We start from the raw sequence: 14,365 nt of genomic DNA, 5'->3' as shown, positions 1-14,365 counted from the left end.
CTAGTTTACGAGACTATCTATGGACGTCTATGGACGTCGGACTCCATTGTGTACCCCGGTGAATCCATGACGCATGCGCAGAGCCGCAGACAAAGTCGCCGTCTTCTCATCTGCTCCGGAAGCTTCAAGCTAACATAATACACTTTCCTTTAAATAATGGGGTTTATTTTTCCACACAATATCAAAACGTATCCTGTCAATTCCTTCTACTATTTCCTGTGCAACATCAACAACCATCGCTGGTTATTCCAGCGGCGAGAGCCCTTTACTTTTAGACATGATAAATCTCTTAATAACCACATATTATATATGTATATATTGTATATGTATTTTTAATCTTCTCAATCAGAGGATTGAAATTCAAGTCCACCCTTTCATTTTGATTGTTTACATATTTTAATGACTTAGTACATTGCAAAATTTTATATAGGAATATAACAAACTTTATTTAATTATTTTGTTTTTTCTTTTAAAGCAAAGGCTTAAAGTAACAAATACATATGACATGTCTGAAGTGTCTGTCACACGGATTTTCTTCAGGAGATATTTTAATTTTTCAAAGTATTTATGAAAGAAAGTGGTTATTAGCACAACAAAAAAACAAGTTAAGCCATATTTCGTGCAAAATTAAATACTCTTATTTAAAAATCTATTTAAGTTGTAAAAATGTAAAAGGCTGCCAACAGTGTCACGCAATTACCGGTGAAATATGTTATTTTTCGCTTAGATATAAAGCTTTTATTTTGAAGGAGGCGCCAAAGTGAAACTGTCCAATCAGAACAGGCCGACCCAGGAAGGAAGTATCACCCATTCAATACAGTTGGTGTGTTGAGGTTGTTGCAATAATATATGAATAGAACTTCCTTGTAATCCATTTCATGCACTTCCTCGTACAAATGCGGTTTTATTAAATCTGCAAGCAAGGTGATATTTTCAGTCAAGGTGAGTAAAACAAACCGTGTCAGAGTTTGTTTCTGTCATGGTGAGAACATAAACTGTACTTTGAGATGTGAATGAGTAAGACTAAGATGTGTTTGGATTTTTTTACCCATAACAGCATGGGCATCTTTCACATATTTTCAGTTTTCGTAGGAGGTTTAAATTCTTCTGAAATATAAAATGATGAGGTGGAGAGATGGGCACCTCTAAAGAATCTGCCCCCCACCCAAATACGATGGAGGTGAAGGGACTTTCACCTGCTAAAAGATCAGAAACTTGTCAAAAACCGACTTTTCTCTTTGCCAGTTCTTCCTGTTTATACAGGATCATTCTCACAGGATCATGTCGAGAGATTTCCGATTTGGGCTATTCGAAATATTGAATAGTAGGCTACCAATTAAAACACATGTGGTTCGTCATCAATACATCCGGATTAACCAGGAAATAGGTTTTAGATGGACCACAATTATTGGTTCTTTGTAAATACATTTGAAAGGGGAACATCTAATTTATGCCATTTGTCAATAAGCAACTTGTATTGATGAGTGGTGCTATTATACAGAAAAATAAAAATGACAGATTCTGTGGTATAAGTTCATAACTCTAAACACAAACTGTCCTCAAAGTAAAATGTAGTCCCTGTAACACTGTTTGAAGATAAAAAACTACGCAAGACGTTATGGTGGGGAGTGAAACATGAACTCTTCTGGTCTTCTTCTTTTTAGTTCCAAACAGTGTTCAGGGACCCACTCTTTACTTTTTATACATTTTGTGTATTTAGTTCAGAAAATATAGAATCGAATTGATTCACTTCTCCACATTTTCAAATGTCACTTACAAACCTACATAGTGCACCTTTAAACTGATCAATTTATAAATAGGCAGCTATAATAGAAGATTTTTAAATTGCATGTAAACACGGCAGGGCACCTGAAGCTGGTAACATACATTAAAGCAACACTTTTTCCATTAATTGTGCTTTACATTTTTTTTTTATTTTGGAGCTTTTTGTGCCTTTAATGGAGAGATAGGACAGTGGACAGAGCTGGAAATCAGGGAGAGAGAGAGAGAGTGGGGAATGACATGCAGGAAAGGAGCCACAGGCTGGATTTGAACCTGGGCTGCCGGCTTGGAGGACTACAGCCTCCATACATGGGGCGCGCGCACTAACCACTGAGCCACCAGCGCCCCGAGTGTGTTTTAAATGCTGAATATATCAAAGCAGAATTTCCATAGGCCTTTTTACAGATGACATTTTGAAGTCACATTTTATAAAAAAGAAAGGGTGTACATATTAAAATAAAAGATAATAGCACAGAGTCGCTTTTAGAGCCCTCAGAGGTCTGCAGCTGTTAGTTGGTGTTGCAGGGTTGGGTTGACCTCTGTTACAGAGACGAGAAATGAGAAAGATTTAGTGTTTAAAGTCTCACTCAGCACCGGTCACAAGTAAGAATATATAAATATGTAAATCCAGGTGAAGTGATAATATCGGCTGATATTAGTATATCAAGTGACAATTGGTATCGGCTAATTTTATTGCGGATATATACGGATTTCATTTGAATAGCGTTGATGATTTACACCAGCAGTTCTCTTTCACCAGCAGAGGGCGCTATACGGATTACAACAAGCGTTATCACCCTCCAGAGTGTCAAGCGGTGATGCTCGTACATGTCGCTTTCCAGTTGAGTGACCGTCTTGTCGTCCTTTTACTGTAAATCTTTTCCGCAAGTGTTTGAAAACGGCATTTGAGCGATCAACGCAATAAATGTCTACATGTATATCTATCTATCTCCACAGGCCCAACTTAGAGCTAAGAAAATGATCGGCCAATTTATTGGTATCCGAGATCTGTGTCGGTCCCAAAAATCCCATATAGGTCCGGCCTTAGGTAAAGGTGTGATGGCAGTTTTGAATACGCTTAAGTATATTTGAAGTGTCAGACTTTTTTTTTTTTTCTGCCTCTGTTCAGATGGGATACATGACAGTAGAGGAGCACAGCAGCACCCTGCTTCACCTGAAGAGATCCCCCGGCATTCGTTCCTGGTCTCTTCTTGTGGGTAAGAATATGTGTCCAAATCTTCCACAGTCTTTATATATTTATAAAAATATGACGCAATCCACTTATCCTTTTCAACATTCAAACTCTATTTAAAACATGTCTTCTCTCTCCTTGCATCGCCCTTCTTGACGATAAACCTCTCATTGTCATTGAAGGTATAGCTTCTGTGGGGTTGGCTGCTGCATATTACAGCTCAGGTACACTAACTGACATGTTGTTCTCCTCAAAACACATTTCAACTACTGATTTATACAACTTTGCCTCCTAAAATTCACCTACTGCAACTTCTGCCATGTTTTGTGTTGCTCACACAGACAGCATCTTGTGGAAGCTCTTCTATGTGACTGGATGCCTGTTTGTAGCTATGCAGAACATGGAGGAGTGGGAGGAGGCTGTGTTTGACAAAACCAAGAACCTGATCGAGCTGAAGAGCTTCAGCCTGTACGCTTTAGTCCTGACGTTATGGAGGAAGGGGCACGAGAAAGGTCTGTAACTCCACTGAGTGGTTTACCTATAACAGAAGTCTCCCTGCCTAGTTGTATTTTATATATATATATATATATATATATATTGGATATTTAATCTGTATTTCCCCCCTTGTCTTTCTCAGTTGTGTTGGATCTGACTCAGCTGTGTGACATCTGCATCCAGGAAGAGAGAGTCCGCTATTTGGGGAAGGGCTACCTGCTGATGCTGCGGCTCGCTGCAGGCTTCTCCTATCCCCTGACTCAGAGTGCCACGATGGGGGATCGTGGGTAAGTGTACTATACATCCAGAGTCGTAGACAAACCGTTTAAAAAGGACTGACCTGGTATATAAGCAGGTGTGTAGAGTGAAGAACACTTGGTGATGCTGATGTTCTCTGTGTCACTGGACACTACGTCACTACGTCATCAACACTGATATACCATCTTCATAAAATATGGAAAAAGTGAATCAAATGAGTTCAGATGTTTCTGCCACACCCGTTGCTAAAGACTGGATGAAATGTTGTGAACAGCCATGACATCTTACCGACAAACGTTTGGAGGTTAGAGTGGGTTTTTAAAGAGCGCAGTTAGACCCCGGAAGAAACAATGATCAAGCTGTTGACTAGCTTTGTACCAGAAGAACCAATGAGGTTTAAAATCATAGGCCTACCTACCCAAAACCTCTCGCAGCTCAACTACAGAGCCGTGAATCACAGAGCACTCACCATAGCCCAGGACCCCTCTCACCCACTCAATCCACTCTTTTCTGCCGTCGGGTCGGAGACACAGAACCCTGACCTGGAAGAGGGCACGCTTCAAAAAGAGCTTTGACCCCTCAGCCATTGAAGCTCTAAACAAGCTTCCACACTGACTGGCCCCTTCTTGTTATGTGTTTTCTACCTGTGTTATATCTTTCTACTTACTGTTATATGTTTTCTTGGGGCACAATGAAGTTTTGTATTGTATTGTAAAACAACCTCGATTCCCAATAAGTTGGGACGCTGTGTTAAGTGTAAATATAAATAGATAAACCATACGACAGGGTCATGTTTGCGTCCCCTCTTCATACGTGTTTGGGAACACTGTCATTTTCAAAGTGGAATGTTTTACCATTCCTGCTTCATGTAGGATTTCAGTTGTTCAGGGTCTCCTGTTAAGCGCCAGGACTGTTTTACTACGGAGGCATGCTACTGTAATACGTGCAGAATGTGGTTTGGCATTGTCTTTCTGAAATAATCAAAGCCTTCCTTGAAAAACTCAGTTGTTTATTCAGCAGCATTTGTTGCTCTAGAACCTGTATGTTAGGTTCAGCATTAATGGTGCCTTCACAAATGTGCAGGTCACCAATGCCATGTGCACTACTGCACCCCGATACCATCACGGCTGCCGGCTTTGGAACCGTGCGCAAAAAATAAGATGGACAGTTTCTCTCCATCTCCCCCAGAGAATAAGGTTTCAGGGATTTCCAAACATAAAGTCAAATTCTGACTCATCAGACCATAGGGCCGTTTTCAACTTCGCCTTAGTTCATTATAAATGAGCCCGGACCCGGAGAGGGTGACTGCGTTTCTGGATCTGGTTTATATACGGCCTCTTCCTCTTTAAGGCAGAGTTTCTATTGTTCATTAATGGATGCAGGGATAAACTGTGCTCACAGATTTTTGGAAGTTTTCCTGAAGATAACTTCCAAAGACAGTGTTTGTGTCTGTTTTTAATTTGTCTGAGGGCCCGAAGATCACGGCCATCCAAGATTGTTTTTTGGCCATTCCCACTGCGTACAGAGATTTCTTCAGATTCTCTGCATTCTTAAAGTATATCATTAGATTAGAATACTTTATTAACCTGGTCAATTCATTCACACAATGAACAATATAGACAATACAATCACAATACACAAATAATAAATAACAAACACCATTGAAACCATTTAAGACATCATTTACAGCCACGAATCAGAGCCACAACTCCAAATGTTCATTCAAATATCTGACTGCTGCTGGAACAAAGGAGCTCCTGAGTCGTTCAGTGGAACACTAAGGCATTACTAGTCGCTCACTGAAGAAGCGCCTGAGTCCATTATTAGAAACACTGTGTAAAGGATTTCCTGTTTTTAGTTTGGTCCTCCCCTATGAACTCAAGATGATGATTTCTTTTACAGTTTTACATTAAAAACATTACTCTTTAAAGTGTTTCACTATTTCTTAGCCCTTCACAGAGTGGTTGAACCCCTCCCCATCTCTGCTTCAGAGAGCCTCTCTAGGATGTTCTTTTTCATTACAGGTCATGTTACTAAACTGTCCACAGTTACCTCATTAACTGTGAGATGTTTCATCAGGTTCTTTTTAAAGCATGTCACAACTTCTCCAGCCTTTTGTTTGTCCAGCCACTGTATCCACTTTTTGAAACATGATGTTGGCATCAAATTCAAACTGGGCATCTCGTTTTCCAAAAACAACATATTTCTCAGTTTCAACATTTGACATTTTGTTTAAGTGCTATTTTCAAATTAATATTGGGTTTCAATGTCTGCAAATCAACACAGTCTGATCTTATTTTAAACAATGTCGAAAATTTCTAGGAATTGGGTTTGAAAACATGGACTGTGAATATTAATGGATGAAGCCTGAGTGACGTCAGCCATCTGTTAGTGCAGGTTCTCTGGAGGCTCATCGGCAGCAGCCGCCATGCTGGAAATCCTGTCTCAGCCTAACTTTCAGTCAACCTAAAGACAGTTTGAGAGCCGGAGCTGAGGCGGGTTTTAATCCTCTTGACAAACTGTAACATTGTGCCCACCTGTCAATCATGTCAGCTACGCGCCTTATTGTGAATAACGCATATCTTTCAAAATATAAAAATGTGTTATAAAAAGCGTGTGCCTATTCAAACATGAGCTAATCAGTCCAATATCATTTTATGTACCAGGCTGTGAACATAAAGATAAGATATACTTTATTCATCCCAGCAGGGAAATGTAGGTGTTCCAGCAGCCAGCATACATACAAACACTCAACACAACACATATATACATACATATCCCACTCATACAAAAAACATGAGCCCACAATACATAGCCAGGATAAAAAAGTGTTATGGATGGTCCATGTGCATAAGTAGCTGTTACTCATAGATAACAGTACAAAATACTAGCTCTGCCAGTGCATAGTATGATAGATAAATAAAGAATTATTCTAAAAAAGCAGTCAAGTGTGCAAAATACAGTTTGATATATGCAGCTCAGGCTAAAGTTTAAATGTCTTCTGTCCTTACTTAAAGGGGAGTCGGTATAAAGTGCAATTGCAGTAGGTAAAAAAAAAATTCATTTTCATTTCTGCTGTCAAAAAGGACTTTGTAAGTCTGTGTGTATGTGCCTCCCTGGGCTCCTGGAGCCAGCTTCAAGGGGACACTCCAGCTTTTTGCACTTCCACATTGGCTTCATTTTTCAACACTGGAAGTTACCACTTTGTTGTAGATAAAAGAAATGGTGACCGTTATAAACAGGAGGTACTTATTTTACATTGACTGCATGTCCTTTGATGTTTCTTGATATCTTAAGGGTCAAATCTGTGCTAAAGTTACTTGTGATTGCTCTACTTTCTCTCCTTCATTATGATCTTCTTTAACTTCCTCAAAGTGGCTAAAAATCAAGTTACCAAACTTTGAATTGTACTGTGCCACTTTCCTAGCATCCTGAATTACACCCTGGCTCCAGACTCATCTCCTATAGTCTGATAAAAAAGAAAACCCAGAACATATAACTTGTACTTTCTAACACAGATATTTCTCTGTTTCTCACCCGCCAGCGATGTAGAGGCGGTGTCTGCACTGCTGAGGCGTTTCCTCGGTCTGGAAGAGCTGAAGCAACGCAGGCAGCAGCAGGAGGAGGAGGAGGCGGCGGAGTTTGGAGAGGAGGACGATTCTTCGGACAACAGCAGTGTATCAGAAGACGAAGCTGGCGATCACTGATCTCACTGTGACTTTCAACCTCACTGTTACTTTGGATGGATTCCATTAGGGGATTTACAGCATTTCTATGGCATTACTAAGTATCCAGTTTATGACGCCCCATTACGTTATGCTTTTAGCATGTGCATGAAACACAAGGATACGGCCTCTTCTAGCATCTCCTCACAGACTACCTTGTTATAAATCAGGAAAACAATTTGTCAAGGAAATCCTCTATTTTAGTTGTGAATTCTTAAACTGTCCAAAAAAATCAGCAAAAATGGACATCTTTTGTTGAACTGTAAATGTATGCATCTGTAAACGTACATCCTGCCTCAGCTGGTTGGATCTAATTACTACTTGAGAACACACTCCAGATTATAGATCTAGATCTACCGTGCCTTCCTACTGAGCTCTAATGAGTGTTTATGCTGTCGACATATAAAGTGCTTTTCCCAAGGTTTTCAGGACCACCCAGTTGATGATCACCTTTTGCATTATTTTTCCTACCTAGTCTGCAAATCCGGCTACACGCACGTGCAAACTGTAATCAAGCATGAAGGACTTTTCACGGCTCGATCGAGAGTGAAGACGGGCGAAATGCTTTGTCCTGTGGCCGTCCCATTTTGAAACATTCATGAACTTCTTGTGAACCAAAGATTGAATCTCAGGCAAACTTTTTGATGTGTCAGCCAACTATAAAAGATTTTATTGTTGTCATTAGTTATAGTCTGTGTTTATTCAATACATCTTTGGGAATAGTGTATGAAAATGTCATCTTTTATTATTTTCACTTAACGTGACAATTAATGCAACACACAAACAGCACTTTTCTCCTAAGCAAGCGCAAAACTACAAGTGAAAATAATGTCAGTGTTGAATGCAAAAGGAGCTGAATTGAACAGTTTTAATCCCTAAAGTTCTATGGCACCATCTCCTTCACGCAGGCTCTGATTGCCTCAGTTATCCTCTGCAATGGAGCCATTACTGGGCTCACGTGTTCCTCTATCCACTCTTGGACTGTTGAATCTGGGTAAAGTTGACCCATCTCCTCCCTCACGGCCGCCACCTTTTGTTGTAACGTAGTCAAATACCTGAGGAGGCAGAACCCAATGATGTGACTGTTAGCGGCTAAACGAGAGATCTAAAACAAACATCAGAATGTCGGTGAGTGGAGCAGGAGCATACATGATACTTACGTTGATGCTTGGCTATGAATCTGCATGGTAATGAGAGGGGTAACCATCTTTCTGCGTTGGTGGTAGGGGCTGAACCATCCTCTTACAAACCTACAGTAGTGCAGGCATTCAGTTATTTTGCTGTTTATACATACAACATGTAATGGTCTATTTCTGAGAGGTTTGACTATTTGGAAAATACTTTACTTTCTGGCTGAGAGTTCTATGAGAAGATTGATATGTCTTATGTTTATATATCAGGCTAAACACAGCAGCCTGTTAGCTTAGCTTAGCATAGAGTGCTAGCTTAGCATAGAATGCTAAGGGTAAAAGCAGGGGGGAACAATTAGCCTGGATCTGTGCAAAGGTAAAAAAAATAAAATCAGTTTTCTGTCAGTATGAAAGCATACTAGTGATTCAGAGAAATACTCGGTGGGATGGAGGACTTCCTGGATTCTTACCTGGAAATCACTTCCTGTGTGTTTACAAGCAACTTGCTGTATAGCCCAAAACGTTGAACTACGTCAATAAGAATTCAAAGATCTTACATTTTGACGTTTAACACGTTAAAGTATAGTGAGGGAATCTATGAGACTAGCTGTTAGTGCTACAAGCTAAGCTAACAAGCAGCCGGCTGTGTCCGCATAATACGTCTACAGACATGAAAGTAAGCTAAAAACATAAATAACTCTCAGGAGGACAGCACATAACTCACATGTCATTTTCAAAATATCTTATGTTCTCTGAGTTAAGGAGGGAATTCAGCTCCACAATTAATTCCGCAAGTCTCTGTCCTGGGAACACTGCACTTTCTGGAGAAGTCCTATGGGACACATGGAACGTAAAACCAGTTAACCTTCCTGTACATAATCACTACATATTGACTTGCTGTAAAAAAAATAACAGAGACAAGCCTCACCTTTCCATGGCCTCTACCTCCACTGAGGAAAGACCCAGTCTTTCCGATACCTTGATTTGATCCTCAATACTGAACTGACCACAGCTGAGTGTCTGGAGACAGGCTGCTAGTGATGGAAGCGCCAGAGGCATTAGCTCACACAGCACTGACAGATGGTCATACCTGACAGCGGGAGGAAAATGAATAATGAAGAACATTTGTGTTGATTGTACAGATTTAAGATTCTGTTCATTTGTTATTCTCCTGATGAATCTGCGTAAATAAGAAAGACAAAATGCTGTACTCCCAGCCCACAAAGAACAAATATATAACTATACCCAAAAACAACTTTCACTGAGAAAATCCTACTAAAGAATTAAAATCACAATAAAATAAAACTTTGATGGTGCGCAGGTGGAATAGTGGTTAGCGCGTGCGCCCATGTAAGGAGGCTGTATCCCTCCAAGAGGACAGCAAGGGTTTGAATCCTTTCCTGCATGTCATTCCAAAATCTCTCCCTCCCTGATTACTGACTCTATCCACTGTCCTATCTCTCTAAAAAAGGCCCAAAATAAACCTTAAAAAACACTACTATAAAAGATAAAGCAAATAATAAAACAGCGTACACTTAGCACCAAAGTTCAATGTATTTAAAGAAGTGCTCAGTGCAGTCAAGGTCCATACGGATATAATGTTAAAAAGCATTTGTTTTATTTATCACCACATTATTTGTGGTCCAAAAGTCCTTCAGACCCAAACTGACTAAACGAAACCACTGGAGCCAACAATGAGAAGCTTTATTCTCCAGAAGTTCTGATATGTGTGGTACGCATGTGCTTATTGTAATTACTGACCTGCTTCACATTCACACTGTTCACAAGGGTGGGTAAAGAATCTGCCCCCACCCCCAAGATATCCATAATTCATGCTCAGCTGAAATCTTTTTTTTCCCATGAATCCACTAATCACAAACTGGTTATCATCCATTCAAGGCCTAGAAAACCTTTACTCTGATGAGGAGGATGAAAACCTCTCCCTACAGTCCATATCTGAGCAGTCTGTTCTCAGACTGGACCAGGGTGTTGTCTGACCCGTCTCACCATCCTCCACTCTGAGTACGAGCTTCTACCTTCTGGCAGATGATGCAGAGTCCCCCGATGCAAACTGAACCGCTTTAAAAACTCTTCTGTACCCACGTCAATCACGATTCTGAGTAATGTTTGGTAAGGCTGAGTGGGTTTGTACAGCAGGGTCATGGTTGTTCCTATATGTTTTTAGATTTTCTAACCGTTGCAATTTTATCTCTCATGCTATGATTTTGTAGGTCTCGTGCAATAAATGTTGTTGTTCTGCATTGATATGTGTCTTTCTGTCTGCATGTGGATGTGTTTTTCTGGAGGTGATTTTATTGATTCATTCTAGTGGAAGCAGCTGAATGTTTAACAGCACTTTGAGTCCAAGAAAAATGTCCTCAAGGTGACAATGAAGTGTATTGTCTCAGATCGTATCACAAGGTAAAGTATCATATTGTATTCGTATCGTAACACCCCTTAGAATAGCTACAACACAGAAGAAGAATTACCTTTGCCAGCCTGTTATGGCGATGCCCTGCAGGTTTATACGAGCAGATAAAGAAGCAGCCACCTTCAGCCACTGCAAATGATTATCGACATGTCTCTGTGTGCTGGGCACACAAGTGTAAACGCTGGTGGAGCCTTTAAAGGAGCTGGCCGTCCACAGGTCCGGCATACCAGCACTGCAGTACTTCTCCAGCAGAGACACTGGACAACAAAGTGAATGGACATCACTACAAACACACCCTGTCCGCCCTGTGGACGTCCATTTCAAGCTGATAAGCAGTAAAGATGCAATAGTAGATATTGTTTTTTTTAATGGAGTTCCTACCAGTTTTTTCGACATCTAGATTTGGGGTGTAGTCCCAGAACATTGGCTGGACGAGTCCCACTAGTCCACTTTCTGTAACACGGATAAGAAAAGACTCAATGACACAGTCAAATCAAAAGATATATCTCAGTAGATGAATGTTTGTAATGTCACAAAAGGTAAATCTCCACACGGCCTGTTTGAGCACACATTCTCTGAAAAGTGGAGCAGGCGAAAGACGGAGAGAATTAACTTTTCTCATAATGGGGGGGGGATTGTTGACAGACTAGGGACACATATTAGTGTTAAAAAACCATGGTAGAGTGCATTTTACATAATATGTGACCTTTAAATACGAAATGTAACCAGTTAGATTCCACCACTGTCTTCACTACATACATGTTATTTTGCATCAAGTCATAAATTATGTCAAAATGCTTCTTACAGGCTTTTTTCTTGGTAAGTTACCTCAAAACCAAACAAGAAATCTTCATATCAAAAATGCTTTAAAGATATTACTTTACTACGCATCTACACGCTGATTTAACGTCAAACTCAAGCAATGTCTTTCTCCTTTTATGGAAAAGCCCCTACTTTTACAAACATGAGATATGAGATGATTTCCTGGTTTAGGACGATCAGACCTATTTCCTCCTTACCTTTTAGCGTGTCCTGACTCATGCCTCTCATCATATCGTCCCACATTATGATAGTCATGTGTGGCCATGCCTTCTTGACGGCCCTGGCCACCTTTGTCACGTGACGCAGGAAAAGCTGCTCCACTGTGCGTCCCGGCGAAGCCAACCACACCTTGGACTCCTCCCCCTCACCAAGGATGTACACCTTCAGGAGTTAGAAAACAAGGACACGACAGAATACATGTTGTTTTTGATTTAAAAAAAAAAAAAAAAAACCATATTGCCTTTTAACAACAGGCCGGTCCTTACTTCATCTGCTCCAATATGCAGAGTTTTCAGCCCCGGGTGCAGCTCCACCACCTGCTTCAGCATCTCCATCACTAACTTCACCCCCTCCTCTTTGTGAGGGTTCATGGTTCCCACACAATACGGCACCTCTCTCAGGTCCCACATAGGCCGGTGTTTCAACACAAACTGTGGCAGACGAGGGTAGGTCATTGAAACAGTGAAAACAGACTGAGTGAGCACCATTTTTGAAAACGTGTGGTGGTAACAAAAAAAAAAGGGGGGGGGGAACGGGAGGTTTGGCTAACCTCCATGTGACCAAATGTCTGCACAAGTGGGATGACATCCATGCCCTTAGATTTGGCAAATTCCTGCAGAGATAGCACATCCTCTCGACTGTAAACAGAAAGCAGACGTGACTTACTGAACAAAATATCTAACCGCACGATGAAGTAACTAACTCAGTAATGTTTGTTTTTTTACATCTCAAACTGCACCTGTAAGCCGGCTGAGTTGTAGACTGCAGCAGTTTCAGTTCCCCCCCATAAGGAAACATATCCTCGTACTCCACTAGCAGGCCATCCACTCCCAGCTCAGAGAAGAACTCGATTAGCTAAGAGGAAATGGAGGGGGGGGATGCAACAACATACATCAGTGGACTGCACACATAATGAATAATACAGTCAAGCAGCCACAGGAGCGTGAAGTGCTGCAGCAGATCAGAGAGGAAGCTGCTGCAGCATCCTCATACCTGATGGAAGTATCCTAATCTTGGAGGGGCACCTTTCAAATCAAGGTGAACCAGTTTCTTTCCCTGAGGCCAAGGTTTACACGTCATTCTGCCTAACAGACTGCAGGAATAAACACACATTCAGATTAGTGACAGTAGGCTGTGTCTATGCTTCGTGAATTAATATTTAGGCTTACCAGAACTGCGTGGACCAAGTCGGAAATCGGAAATCAGCGATTGGATAATAGAGGGGACCACCACAGCGAGCAGGATGTTGTGGGGAGGTAGATCACTGGTGCTCTCTGTTTCTGTCGCGTCCAGTCCTGTCAATGATTAAGCGCAGTGTCTGTGATCGATTAGTTCAGTCTTAGGATTTCAGACATTCCGCCGGCAGAGTAATAGATGCCGCCTGTAATGTAATGCAATGCAATTAAATGGTTAAATATCACAGCATTTAGAGGTTTACAGTTGAGGAACAAATACGGGACGCGGATGTCGCTGTAGGTTTTTTTGCAGAGTCGAACTCTCGGATGACGCTGCGTTCTCTTCCGGGGAGCCAATCGGGTTGCAGATACCGCGTGTACCAGGAAGTGGTAGTGAGATTCAGGTGGTGGCACGGCACGCGAGCAGTCGGAAAAGGGTTGTGCGATATGTTGAGTCAAAGCAGCAATAACCGTGTATGACAGTGTCCTGTAGATGCGACTTAGCGGAAGTTCTGGGTTGGAAATGGTGCGAAACAGAAACGCGCAGGGTTCAAACGCCACCGAGATAGAGAAGAAAATCAAAAGGTGAGTGAATGAAAGGGGGAGGGTGTGCAGAGCAGACAGGTAGAGCACATGCAGATGGAGGTAAAGCTTACTGAAAGTAGTGCAAAAATAATGCTGCTGTTTGTATAGACCTGAATAAATCCAGTGAACACAGAATGACCTCATCATCCTGATGTTAAGTTGGAGTTGAGAGGACTCTGTTATTTATTACTTTCACTTTTTTTGTGCTTTCATTTGGTGTCTGTGTATTAATGATGAATGCTTGTTCAATAAATAACAGATTTTCTTATTAGTTAGTTAGAAAAAATAAAATAAACCATACCAATAAACAGTTATTAGCAGTCTTCTAGAAATGATTTCAGACCAGGGGGTTGAGTTGCTTAATGAACTCTGAAGAAATGACATTTTATAAGCGAGTTGACAACTTTATTAGTCAATTATTTTTTTGTTACGCAGATCATACTAGACCAGGGGTGTGGCCCCCATCAGCCCTCAACGTGGCCCTCAGGTCGATTAATTGGAAACATGAAGAAAACATGACAAAGATCTGCATTGAAATCATGAAAACCAGA

At 41.0% G+C, this 14,365-nt stretch overlaps 3 protein-coding genes across 3 annotated transcripts in view; 2 read left to right on the top strand and 1 right to left on the bottom strand.

The window, feature by feature from the left end:
* Positions 1 to 785: 785 nt before the first annotated feature.
* On the top strand, positions 786 to 8,129 carry LOC132955999 (cytochrome b-245 chaperone 1 homolog). Its single transcript, XM_061029139.1, has 6 exons — positions 786 to 942; positions 2,912 to 2,999; positions 3,157 to 3,198; positions 3,316 to 3,486; positions 3,612 to 3,756; positions 7,272 to 8,129. Exons 2-6 carry the CDS (start codon positions 2,912 to 2,914, stop codon positions 7,432 to 7,434), a joined length of 609 nt encoding a protein of 202 aa, XP_060885122.1. The 5' UTR covers positions 786 to 942; the 3' UTR covers positions 7,435 to 8,129.
* hexd (hexosaminidase d) lies at positions 8,091 to 13,532 on the bottom strand. Its single transcript, XM_061029137.1, has 11 exons — positions 13,048 to 13,532; positions 12,794 to 12,909; positions 12,605 to 12,692; positions 12,321 to 12,485; positions 12,033 to 12,216; positions 11,395 to 11,466; positions 11,072 to 11,270; positions 9,511 to 9,672; positions 9,307 to 9,414; positions 8,613 to 8,702; positions 8,091 to 8,507 (listed from the first exon to the last, which is right to left on the bottom strand). The coding sequence occupies exons 1-11, from the start codon at positions 13,165 to 13,167 to the stop codon at positions 8,336 to 8,338; spliced, it is 1,476 nt and encodes a 491-aa protein (XP_060885120.1). The 5' UTR covers positions 13,168 to 13,532; the 3' UTR covers positions 8,091 to 8,335.
* A 98-nt stretch (positions 13,533 to 13,630) lies between these two features.
* The window catches only part of uts2r2 (urotensin-2 receptor 2), a 37,965-nt gene continuing 37,230 nt past the window's right edge, over positions 13,631 to 14,365 (top strand). Inside the window, exon 1 of the mRNA XM_061029138.1 lies at positions 13,631 to 13,814. Within this exon, the coding sequence (XP_060885121.1) occupies positions 13,723 to 13,814 (92 nt within the window). The 5' untranslated portion in view covers positions 13,631 to 13,722. The remainder of the gene's footprint in view (positions 13,815 to 14,365) is intronic.

This window comes from Labrus mixtus, chromosome 21 (genome assembly GCF_963584025.1).
Source record: "Labrus mixtus chromosome 21, fLabMix1.1, whole genome shotgun sequence".
NCBI classification, from domain to species: Eukaryota; Metazoa; Chordata; class Actinopteri; order Labriformes; family Labridae; genus Labrus; species Labrus mixtus.
This window is presented reverse-complemented; position numbering and strand designations above follow the sequence as displayed.

What these genes read in the sequence shown, in the direction of transcription:
- LOC132955999 (XM_061029139.1), top strand. Translation starts at nt 2,912, where the DNA reads ATGGGATACATGACAGTAGAGGAGCACAGCAGCACCCTGCTTCACCTG. An exon ending in TGCTGCATATTACAGCTCAG is followed by an intron (nt 3,199 to 3,315) that starts GTACACTAACTG and finishes TTGCTCACACAG; the next exon opens with ACAGCATCTTGTGGAAGCTC. An exon ending in GAGGAAGGGGCACGAGAAAG is followed by an intron (nt 3,487 to 3,611) that starts GTCTGTAACTCC and finishes TGTCTTTCTCAG; the next exon opens with TTGTGTTGGATCTGACTCAG.
- hexd (XM_061029137.1), bottom strand. Translation starts at nt 13,167, where the DNA reads ATGTGTGTTTATTCCTGCAGTCTGTTAGGCAGAATGACGTGTAAACCT. An exon ending in TGCATATTGGAGCAGATGAA is followed by an intron (nt 12,217 to 12,320) that starts GTAAGGACCGGC and finishes TAACTCCTGAAG; the next exon opens with GTGTACATCCTTGGTGAGGG. An exon ending in GAGTCAGGACACGCTAAAAG is followed by an intron (nt 11,467 to 12,032) that starts GTAAGGAGGAAA and finishes TCCGTGTTACAG; the next exon opens with AAAGTGGACTAGTGGGACTC.